At 34.1% G+C, this 13,156-nt stretch overlaps 1 protein-coding gene across 1 annotated transcript in view; it reads left to right on the forward strand.

The window, feature by feature from the left end:
- The window catches only part of LOC115888383 (heterogeneous nuclear ribonucleoprotein Q), a 122,488-nt gene that overhangs the window by 63,322 nt on the left and 46,010 nt on the right, over nt 1-13,156 (forward strand). Inside the window, 1 exon segment of the mRNA XM_030908104.1 lies at nt 10,646-10,752. Coding sequence (XP_030763964.1) covers nt 10,646-10,752 — 107 coding nt within the window.

Raw genomic sequence — 13,156 nt, forward strand, 5'->3', positions numbered from 1 at the left:
CTGCCAGTGGCGCGCGTGATAAAAGTGTTATGCGAAAACTCTAAAGACAGGGGTTAGTTATAAAATAAAGTACCTACTTTATATATCAATTTTTTTTATTCAAAAAGCCATTGGGTTTAGAATCGCGACAAAATTCAGAGACATCTTTTTCAATTGCTTCTTCCATGTACACAAATTTGCCTAATGAACAAAAGCACTTGACATTTCAAGAGTGAATGGATATCTTGTCTAACTAACTTATATAACATATAATAAATGGTAAGTGATCCCAATTTTAGTTATTTTCTGTTAAAACTGTTACTTTAACCATTGAGTGTTGCAGACAAGGGGAGACTGCAGACAACAAAAAGACTGCATCTCCATGAAATTATTGTTTCTCACATAGTAAAGCGATACAATGAGCCTGGAGAACTCAAAAGGTAATCTGGTCAATGACGTAATAGATGTATAATGTCAACAGATACCGATATTTGAAAATACAATCTTTGCGAAATTTCTCACTTACTTTTTTGCATTTCCGAAATGAATTATTAATTTAATAGTCAACGTAAGTGTCAAAACAGTAATGAGAAGGATGAAGTAGATCGGTTTAAATCCGGATCGTCCTGCTAGAATCTCTAGGCTTAATTAATGACATAAGATCATGTTTTATCTCATTCCGATGGCGGCTTTATTAGGTACGACCATTTTGTGCTAATGAACGACAATGCCCCCGTTCATCCCGCTAGAGCAGTGAGTCGGTACTTTGAGAATGTCGAGATTAAGGCTCTAAACTGGCTATCAGTAAGTCCTGATACTCATCCCATTATCCTAATGTCCTGATACTCATCCCATTATCCTGGTTTAAAGTCGGCCGGTTTAAATTCGAAACGTCCTGCTAAAGTTTCAAAGGTTCTTCTATTTTACAAATTCAGACCGTTACAATTTGGAAGAGCCTATGCTAATTGGAATGTGCATCAATGGAGAAAAATATGTCTTTACAGTTGAAACAAGAATTATTCTATAGATATATACCTTAAACTAGAGAGATTATACAGAAGGTCAAGAGAACCGTTTGCAGAATGTAAATATATACAAAATATCAGCTATGGTTACGGTTCCCTTATGCTTTGGGAAATCATTAGTTGGGAGAGTCGTACGAGCTTGTCGAGGTATGAATGAATGCTGCTTGGTACATAATCCTTAAGATCATGTTTTTACCTGATGTCGGCTTTAATGAGTAGGGCAGTTTTGTGCTAATGCACGACAATGGCGGTACCTTCAGGATGTCAGTATTGAGGCATTATTGCAATGCTTATTACTCCTCCAACTCCCAGTGGACGATATACCAAAAATGAACAACTTTAAGAAACATCTCTCTGTTGAGCAATAAAAAGAATTGGAAGGACACTTTTAAGTAGCATATAGTATGGCAGCGTGGTATACCGATTCCTTCTTTGACTTATTATCGATGAAACCAAAGTAGGGACAGGGATAGGAGTATTTAGGCTGAAAACTAAATATGCCGAATCCATGGGACCTACCCCAGCATCCTTCAGGTAGAAATCTACGCTACCGAAAGATGCGTACAACTTATCTTAGGAATTCATCTTATCCGATAGTCAAGCAGCCTTAAGGGCGATCAACTCCGTAACCATCGAATTCGAAGTTGGTCAAAGAATGCGAAGTTGGTCAGAGAAGCTGAACAAATTAGGCAAAGAAAATAAAGTCTGGGTGCCAGCCATCAAGGGATAGAAGGTAATGAAAATTCAAAGGATCTATCTAGAAAAGGAGCGAATTGTTAACTCGAGTGGTGTCTCACTTGAGTAAAAAATGTACATGTACTGCCAAAATAGTATTCTGTTGTTAAGCGACTGCCAATGACTGCGAAGAAGACTGCCTATGACTGCCATGTAATTATTATAGACGACTGCCAATGATTACCAGCCACTGCCAAGAAAATGTACATGTAATTCCAATAGTGAGACACCCCTCGGTTTAACTAAGCCAGAATCGTTCACTTCTCAACTGAAAACCAACTTAAAGCAGAACTCTAGAACCTGGAATACTCCATCCGCAACCTGGATTGAGAATATTCCAGTGCTCTAAGACGATCTTAAACCGTTTCAGATACTGGCATTTGTCAAACCCCTGAAACTGTATGAGTTATAACTCAACAAAGGGGGACATAATAGGTCACGCATAGATTATCTTCTCTCCTCCCATACAATCTACCTTTACCATCTCGGGATATCCTGAAACGAAATACATGAGCACAAAATTCAGCGCCTGACTCCAATTGCAGTATTGTACAATTGGTGCACAAGAAGAATACAATCGGATTCCGCAAGAAATAACTCAACGTCTTCTGTGCAACATGAATGAACTTAGGACGATGCAAGCTGTTAATATTGTCGTTATTGTTATTATTCTTCCCAAATAAATCTTATAACCAAGATCCGACTGTTTTATTCATTCCTCTACGAATTTATTGTAAAGTTTTAGTTTTTATTTGGCTATAACATAAGTAAAACCATCTTGTGTAATGGTTCTAACAAAAAAACTCAAAAGGTGTTAAAGAAAAATAAATATATTGTGTCATCATCATCATCATTTTCAGCTTATTCCACCATTTCCAATTAAGGTGTAGCCGTGTAGCCTCCCTCACATATTTAGATATTGTCTTTGTAATTGGGTCCGTTGGCTATGCAGGCCCAAATTATTATAATTTACTGATATCACGGTCCCATCTCAGGTTTGGTCTTCCTTCCATCTCTTCCTTTGGTCTTTTAATTCCTCGTGGGAGTCGTGGGTACCGTGCAGTAACTTTTGTGGTCCGTCATTCTTGCCAGGTGTCCTGCCCATCGTCACTTGATGAATTTTATTCTGTGGATGGACATCTATTACCTGTTTTTTTTTTGTAGTATCCACTCTATTCTTTTACGGTCTTTCTTGGTTATTTCCAGCATATTTCGTTCCATTGAGCGATGTGAGAGTTTCCTTATAATGTCCGTTTTAAGTGTCCAAGTTTCGCATGTATAGGTCATGACTGTTAGTACACATTGGTCCAATGTTTTCTTCTTTAGATAAAGATAAAGTTGTGTGAGTGTATATTACATTAAATTTAAAGAAGGCGTCCATTTTTCTCAAAGAGACCTGGTTCAAATTAAAAAAGTAGAAAAAAGACTCAAAGTCTCGGTCTCAACGTTTATACAATGTTAAACTGTTACACGTGTTTCGCTCATATACGAGCATCATCAGACAAATACAATTAAAATCAATCCAAATACACGTTCACATTTTACAATTGCATTGTAAATGTGAACATTTTGCATTGTAAAATGTGAACGTGTATTTGGATGGATTTTAATTGTATTTGTCTGATGATGCTCGTATATGAGCGAAATACGTGTAACAGTTTAACATTGTATAAACGTTGAGACCGAGACTTTGAGTCTTTTTTCTACTTTTTTAGTATATTACATTATATACAAATTTTATAATTCTGAAATATGATTCTCTTCGCTAACAAAAATTCTGAAACATTTGATTTACACAATTTGCGGATCCCCGCTGTATATTGAGCGGTCAGTGGCGCCCGTAAGATAAATTATTTTCATACCTCCCATATTTAATACTTGCCTTTCGATTATACACACGGCCTTGAATTTGGATTAGTTGTTGTTTGTACTGCCCGACCTAGATACAACATACACGCAAAGTTAATGAAACTGCCAGTTTTTTCTGCTTTTAGTTTTCAATAGGGATGGTTAATTTAAGAAAAAATATCGATATTACAAGTGTATTAATATCGTCAAATATCCTTAATATTACATCTACTACTACTATATGATTATTACATATTATATATTTCATCTTCAAGATAGTATTTTTATTTTTATTATATTTTAGTAGAAATGCATTCAAATTGAAAGTGCTAAAGCTTGAAAATTTTTTAAGTTGAACATTTTCATATTTGTTATATGTATAATTTTTCAAATTTATTACGTAAAATGCCAATGCATTAAATATTTTTGTAACCGAAAATTCAGCATTCTTTTGTATAAAAGTATAATTGCATTTGTTAGGTAGAAGATTAGATTTATTTCTAGTCTTATGCCCCTGATCACTAACAAAGTCAGTAAATATGTCTCTATTACTAATCACAAACATATGTGAATTCTAAATATACATGTCTGTAAGCGTTATATACCCTTTTGTATAAAACACTTTTACAACTTTCAAAACGACTCACCCCAAATACATCTTTTTTGTAACAGCAAAGTTCTGTTTATATCAGTACAATTTTCCCAAACGACCATGCCATACTTATCTCATTTTAGATTGCAGAAAAGCATAATAAGCTGTCAATGCAGCTTCTTCACCTGATCTACATTCTCCGAGACAATCCTCAAAGCAAAGCTGGGTCTCGATACACCCTTTTCAACAATCTCAACATGCGTTTCCCAATCTAATCCGCTGTCAATGATAACACCAAGCAGAGAAACATTTTTTTTAGATGTAATAATTTTTTCATTTTTATATTGAACTGTAATCGCATTCTCTACTCTGTTATCAAAAGCTACATACTGCGTTTTAGATCTCATCATCATCATCATCATTTTCAGCTTATTCGACCATTTCTAATCATGGTGTAGCCTCCCTCACATACTCTCTTTGTAGTCGATCCCATTGTTGTCTATTGTTGGCCATGCGGGCCCAAGTTATCCCTGCTAATTTTCTAATATCATGGTCCCATCTCAGGTTCGATCTTGCTCTAGGTCTCTTAATTCCTCGTGGGTACCATGCTGTCATTTTTGTGGTCCATCTGTTGTCCGTCATTCTTGTCAGGTGTCTTGTCCATTGCCACTTGAGGGATTTGATTCTGTTCATGACATCTATTACCTGGGATTTTTGTCGTATCCACTTTATTCTTTTGCGGTCTTTCTTGGTTAGTCCCAGCATATTTCCTTCCATTGGGCGTTGTGCGACCTGTAGTTTCCTTATGATGTTTTAGATGTATTCATCGATATACCCATTGACGAAACATATTCCATTAATATATCACAAGATTTTTAATTTTAACGCTCATTAATCCTGCATTCCCTGCATCAAAGATCAGCGTAGCGTCATCTACACAGAGAGTTGTATGTTCTCTCGTTACATTAGGTAGCTCGTTTGTATAAATTATTTACAATAATGGCCTCAAGATTGAACCCTGAGGGACACCTTTTATTACTTTGATTTTATTCCACACTATAACTCTATTCTATAACGGTTCTATCGTCTAAATAAATGACAATAATAAAAAAAATAATGATGTATCCGTAAATTGTATTAATATTTTTTAATATCGATATTTCGATATGTCGATATTTTCTGGGCGTTCCTTACTTCGATTGTCGGAGTGACGAAATATGGCGAAGAGCGAGAGCGGGAATAATGAATGTCGATAACCTGTGTCAGTCTGACCAAAATATTTTTGAAAATCTGTCTGGGAAATCCGGTTCATGGTCACGGTCGATGCGGATCTCTAAAACTGATTTGTGCATCGATTGGATTGTTTTAGATTTTTATGGTTTTTGAATAAATTTAGAGGTCTGTGACGGACGTTTGTGGGTGTTTTCTATCCAACTTTATAGTTTTTGTTTATATTTTGATAAAAATAAATAAAAATGAAGTAATTTTTAAATCTCTTTTTCAAAAACTGTGAAAATTTGATTACTCGTAGAGAGATTTTGATTGACCCTACTGGTGTTTTGCAATTTTGTTTGGTAATTGTATGTCAGTTTGTAATGTCTTTATTAATTGGTTAGCTGTAGCTCGTAACGTAAATACATTTAACTCACTTTAAGATGACAGGTTAAAGGTTGATTCTCACTATACCTTCCGTTTCCATTCCATATCCGTTCCGTATTTTTTATTGTATTGATGCTATACGTAAGCTTCCGTTCCGTATCAGTTCCATACTTTTTATTGTCATTACGAAAGTTTTATTTAAAAAAATTGTATCTTTTGAAAAAAGTAATAAATTTAATTATCAGGTGAAAGAATAAATAAATATCAGCAAAATTTTAACAGAGCTGGTACAAATGTAAGAACTTGACAGCACTGTTTTCGATACGCTTCAGTCCGTCCGCCAAAAAAATGTATGGAAGGAAAGGATATGGAACGGAAGGGAAACGGAACGGATAGTGTGCATTGTCCTGTTCATTTACATAATATAATAATTTATGTAAACGGAAGGGAGCTGATATGGAAGATATAGTTAGAATCAACCTTAAATTGAAACTTTGTACATTTATCGCGAACTAATGACAGTACATCAATTTAATGAGTTTGTATATTCTGACGAGGATCGCCATGATTAAGGTTGATTTTTACTATACATTCCGTTTCCATTCCATATCCGTTCCGTATTTTTTATTTTATTGACGCTATACGTAAAGGTTGAGTCTCACTATACCTTCCGTTTCCATTCCATATCCGTTCCGTATTTTTGATTGTATTCACGTTATATGTAAAGGCTTCCGTTCCGTATTAGTTCCATACTTTTTATTGTGTTTCCGATGCACTTCAGTCCGTCCGCCAAAAAAATCTATAGAAGGAAAGGATAAGGAACGGAAGGGAAACGGAACGGATAGTGTGCATTGTCCTATTATTTACATGATATAATATTTTATGTAAACGGAAAGGAAACGGAAGGGAGGTGATACGGAAGGTATAGTGAGAATCAACCTTAAAGGTTGATCCTCACTATACCTTCCGTTCCGTTTCCATTTTATATCCATTCCATATTCGTTCCGTATTTTTATTGTATTGACGCTATACGTAAGCTTCCGTTCCGTATCAGTTCCATACTTTTTATTGTACAATTTATATCATTACGAAAGTTTTATTTTAAAAATTTGTATCTTTTGAAAAAGACAATAGATTTAATTAAGAGGTGAAAGAATAAATAAATATCAGCAAAATTTTAACAGAACTGGTACTAATGTAAGAATTTGGCAACGCTGTTTCCGATAGGCTTCAGTCCGTTCGCCAAAAATATGTATGGAAGGAAAAGATATGGAACGGAAGGGAAATGGAACGGATAGTGTGCATTGTCCTATCCATTTACTTGATATAATATTTTACATAAACGGAATGGAAACGAAAGGACGCTGATATGGAAGGTATATTGAGAATCAACCTTTAACGATTTATTGGTTCTGAATTGGTTCATACCAAAATTGTTCTATCGGTGGGAGGAAGTTAATCACCGCGATTTTATAGATTTATTGTGTCTCCATTTCTTCAGTTATAACTCATCATGCAATCTCAGGGCTTTGACAAAAATTAGTATCTGAGACGAGTTTACAGAGGTTAATTCACAATCTTCGATATCAGTCATACCAAAGTTTATTGCACGAATGGTTGTAGTCTCGGCGCACTTAGTGATTAGGTGTTCGGTGTTCTAGTGTTCCTTCATTTTTCCCACATAATTTGAATTCGCCGTTGTTTCTTAGCTTCAATTTATTGAGTTGTTTATTGAGGAGTCAGTGTCATATTAAAAACCGCGTGAAAATCCGAATATTGTTCTTAATTAAATCAAAGAAAATCTTCAATTTTTCCAAGTCCTGAGAATTTTTTCTAGCGTTTAAGTTGGTTTCCACTTGGGAAGCAGAACTATTTTGGTCCAGTTAGTGAAGTGTTTGCTCTTTTTCTAGCTGTATCGTTAGCTTTTTCATTATCTTCTATAACTTCTTTGTCTTATTTGTTCAGGTTTTCTAGGCATTATTTGACCAACTTCGAATTGATGGTTACCGAGTTGATCGCTTTTAAGGCTTCTTGAATATCGGATTGTTTCCAATAGTTCCTAAGATAATGTGTACGCATCTTTCGATAGCGTATTTTTCTGCCTGAAGGATGCTGGGGTTTGGAGTATTTAATTTAATAAAATTAAAAGTTAATTTACTTTTTTTAATTTTTGCTTGAAGGATGCCTATTCATTCGGAGTGTTTAGTTTTTAGCCCAATTACTCATATTCCTGTTCGTGCATTGCTTTTGGAAGCGTCGATGTACTACTTTATTGTATGGTCTTTAGCAGTTTACTTACTCCATGATTCTACTACCCGGGGTGGGTCTTGGCCGACTGTTGTACAATTGTACATGCGTGTCTCTTTTACCATGCCAGGGCTGTCTACACGTGACGCGCCCATTGCAGCCTTATTGCATTTATCTCCACCACAATATTTGGATCTTTATATAATTCCATTATTTCTTGATTGGTTCTTCCTGATTGGTCGCTACCGTTGGATTACTGGGCTTCGCAGTGGTCCAAAAATCTTAAGTAAGGCTTTTCTCTCGTTGTATTCAGTCGAGGGCTAGCATACGTAACAGTCGGTCGTATAACTGTTTTATAAATTTTAATTGTGGTTCTGACTTTCAATGTTTGTACTGATTTTATTGTATTGAGCATTTGTTTCCATTATGTATTCGGAGTTTAATTTTTTCTCTTTGATTATTATCTTGAGCATATGTGGTGCTCCTAAAGACTGTTGTAAAAAAGTTGCGACCCTCTCTAAATTGTACTCTCATAGTGATATTTTGGCCTACTCTGTCTCTGTGTCATGTTCTGCTAGTATGCATATACTTGGTTTTGTCTTCGTTTATTTTCGGCCCCTAAGTTTGTGTTTCTACGATCGAAAAGAGGTCTTTCACAATCAGTTCTGATTTACCCACTACGTCAATGTCATCAGCGAAAGTCAGTAATAATTTTAGGCAATCCCGGCCAGTAAGATCAATGCTTATTTCAGCTGTACCTTCGCAGTCAATGCTTATTTGAGGCTTTGCCTGTATCAATATCATATGTAGTATTATAAAACAGATTCTAGACACGAAATTAACTTATTTCATATAATTCCTTCTATGTAATCGTCATCAGATCATATAAGTAGACTATTTTTTCATGTCGTATCAAAATAAATATTTTCCTATATCTGTTTTTCATCTCATGTAACAATACAATTATTATTGTAATTATAAGTGTCGTTATAAATATTGATTTTGCTATATATACATCACCTCACTTATATACATCACCTTTAAGTACTTAACTAGGTATTTATTACTCTTACTTTTTATTTAGTATTATTTTCTTATAAATTTGATTATGTGTTTACTTTTTTTGTTTACTGAAATTTCAACAGTTACCTATATGTGTCTTAAAAATACCTACTGAACATTGATTTATCTTCAATTTTAAACTTTTGGATAAAAATTACTAAACACTAGCAGTGAAAAACTTCGTACCTCACTGATCACTCAGTAAAGGAAAAAGGTTTTTTAAATAAAGAAATTAGTCAAAGTCTACGTAACATCTACGTACGAATTTTATTGGTTGTCAATATACAATGTCATATACATATAGTACGAGAGCTAGCAACGCCGGAAAAACAAGTATTTTAAGACGTCTGGCTCTTTGATATATCTTTTACTATGCTCTCTAGAACAGCATGCGGCCCGCCTGGCTGCCGGTAAACGTTGCGTTCCCTGCTGCACATTGAAAGAAGATCCTATATTTTTATTAGTCCTTTAAATTCTAGTATTGAATATAAATCGAACATGTCTCCATAGCGCAGTGCGTAGAGTTTCCGACCACGAACCGATGATTCAGAGTTCGAATCCGGATCAGGGCAAAGACTTTTTTATTTTATTTTCGTTTATATTCTGGTAGTAAAGTATTATAGGTGCCCGGTGGCACGACTAAGTATTATAGTATTAAGGTGTCCGGTGGCGTAGAGGTACAGGCTCTCGTCTACCAATCTCAAGGTGTGGGTTCGATTCCCACACCCGGTATTTCATCAGCCGACTATTTTTATTAAAATAAAAATAGTTTCGGTACCTAGGTCGACTCAGCCTTGAATGAGTACTTGGGATTCAGAATCCTGAGGCAATAATAGGCGGTTGAAGCGTAGTGCTAGCCACATTACCTTCCTTGTATACCGAACGGCTCTAGTATAGCAAGCTGTACCTTGCTACTCCCAAGGCGTTAAACGCTATATACGGGAGCTATTATTATTAGTAAAGTATTAAATATTTGTTTTTATAATTACTAGAATTATTTAATACTTTTACTATCAGAATATAAGCGAAAATAAAAGAAAAAAGTCTTTGACCTGACCCGGATTCGAACTCTGAATCATCGGTTCGTGGTCGGAAACTCTACGCACTGCGCTATGGAGACATGTTCGATTTATATTCAATACTAGAATTTATAGGACTAAATTAATAAAAAATATAGGACCTTCTTCCGATGCGCAGTAGTAAACGCAACGGGTATCGGCGGCCAGACGGGCCGCATCCTGTTCCAGAGAGCATATTAAAAGATGTATCAAAGAGCCAGACGTCTTAAAATACTTTCTCGAAAACGTTGCTAGCTCTTAGACTAATACGTTTGTCAAGGAATAGTAATAAACATATTTATATTGTATTAATTTTCTCTTACAAATTCGTTTTTAAATTCGGTTGGTATCTACGAAAAACTCAAGACACAATCTCATATACACGTGTGTCATGGAATAGTAATAAATATTTATATTGTATTATTTATTACTATTATTTTACTATTAATTTACTCATCCGCGATTTGTATATGTATTTAAAGACATTGCAATTGTTACAGCTATGGCAGAAGGAAATGGTGAAGTCTCCGAGGAACCAATGAGGATAGAAGATACCGAAAGGACGCCAGATTATCAAAAATTAATAGAATATGGTCTCGATGAAAAGGTTCGTACATTCCCCACATAGAATCTAAGAAATTTAAATATGTTTCCCGCAAAAATAAACAAGGAAAAAATAAATAAAAATAAACAAGATTTATGTTAGGAACTAAAAAAACTATTTAAAGAGGACTAGACATAACTTGGACTAATAACGGACTTAAGTTAATTAATTTACGTTTTTTGAAATATAAAATAATAAAAAATACTGCTAAAATACTATAGGTACGCCAATGCAAACATATAAGTATTTTTAGAATGACCGTGATAGTTGAATATTTAAATTTAATAATGCATGATTTTTTTTGTAAATTTGAAAACAACATTGGTCCGTAAATATTTTTGTTGCTATTTTGAGAATTTTTGGAAACTGCTGATTTTAAAAATAAATACGAGATATGCATAGTAATACATTTCTCTGTCTCTCGTTGTTTATGATGACTAGGCTATTGTAGTTAGTTGAATATTCAGGAAATTAATTTGAATGAATGAATATAATTTTATTAATTTCTAATTTTTTAATTTTATACCCCTAGTGATAAGGGTGGCCCATCACAAATTTTATTTTATTTTTTGGACAACATTTTTTATTTTTATTTGATGTGGCATTAAAACATACATACAACCCTAAATTTTCACCATTCTACCATCCATATTTTAATAGCGATATTTGTAATTAAATGATTTTAATTTAACAAATTGTTTTTAAAATTTGTTAGAATACCTTAAATTAAAAATATGAGTATGATTGGGTATATACCGGGTATAATAGTGTTTACCCAAATTCAATATACCATTTATTGACCCTTTGGGTATATACCCGGTGCACACTTGGGTACATACATGTTTTTTAAATTTTCTCTAAAACAGTTTGGAAATTTGGAAAAATATAAACGGAATTAACCATTATTTTAGAACAAGCAAACATTTTTATGAATAATGCATTTTTCTCAAAATATTAAAAAAGTTTTTTTTCTCTTGTAAAGACAATTCGGGGACATACTGTATAGGAGAGACCGCCTAATCTCTTTTTAAAGTAATGGGAAAAGGACGAAAAATGTATACGTTGGAACGACCTAAAGCCAAGAATAAACAGAAAAAAATATATAGTATACCAGGTCAAAGAAACGAAACAAAAAAAATATACATATAACCAACATATTGTTATAGTAGATATCTGAACGCAACCCAAAATGATTTGCAAGCCTAGAAAGTAGTATTTTGCAGCTCGAGCTCAGGCCTTTGAAGCCTAGCAAGATCTGCAAAATATTGTATTTGTTTTTTGATCATTTCGGAGCGCTTCGGCTTTTTCCGGAATTGTGTCGCTATATATGAGTTATTCAAATTTATTATTTTGTTCTTTTAATTTTATAAATAAGATATAGTGTGTTGCATATTGAAACTTTATTTTATATAAGGACATGTATGAAATACCTATGGAACATTGCAAACCGACGCGACGCGACGTTATGCCACGATGGTTTTTGCAGTTCACAGTTCACACAGCCTTATAAGTTTTTTAATGCCACTTTTTCACAATTATCACAGGTTTGAGTAAATAAAATTTAAATTAAACTCACAAGATAGCAATAATTACTTTGAAAACGGACGCTTTAAATAATTTTCGGTATTTTTTCAATGAGGGCGGTTATACAAAGAATATGGCAAGAAAAAGGAAGTGCCTTACTAAAAAATGGTTCCATGTTAGTGGCGCCATCTATTGTGAGGGGCTTAAATACGCTTATTTATATCATAATTCCCTCGAAACTATCATTTTGAATATGAAAACCATTTTAAAAGCTATTTTTTACACAATATTAACAAATCTAATGCAAAACGTCATTATGTGTTGTGTAAAAAAATAAATTTAATAGCCAAATTTATACATACAAAAAATAGAAGTCAAATATATAAACATCATTTATTATTAAGAAAGCAAGACCAACTTAATACGCCCAAAGTTTTGTAAATGGAGTAAATATAAATAGGGACTTAGATGATGGAAAAAATAAAGACTTACATTGTATTTTAGGGCCACAAATGAAAAGAATTGTCTAATTAAAACACATAATAAAAATTAGACTTTGAAAATCGTTTTGATAATATGATTGGCGTTATGAACTTTGGAAACTACAAAAAGATTCTGATTTAACGCCATCTGGCAATTACTAGTAGCAACTTCCTAACCTAAAAATTAATTAATTGCACTACCACCTAGCGACCGGGGTTGGAACTATTTTATTTGAATGAAAACGGTGGAACCTATTCGCACTATATCACTTGCCTACCCCTGGGCCCGTATTCTGTAATTTTGAAAACGCTAAGCGCTTTTAGACGCTCAGCGTATATGACGTTAATTTTCGCTGAGCGCGCACTTAATTAACGATTTCGGTATTCTCATCTGACGCGCT

The sequence above is a fragment of the Sitophilus oryzae genome, unplaced genomic scaffold (assembly GCF_002938485.1).
Source record: "Sitophilus oryzae breed Bouriz unplaced genomic scaffold, Soryzae_2.0 scaffold_734_pilon_pilon, whole genome shotgun sequence".
Classification (NCBI taxonomy): Eukaryota; Metazoa; Arthropoda; class Insecta; order Coleoptera; family Curculionidae; genus Sitophilus; species Sitophilus oryzae.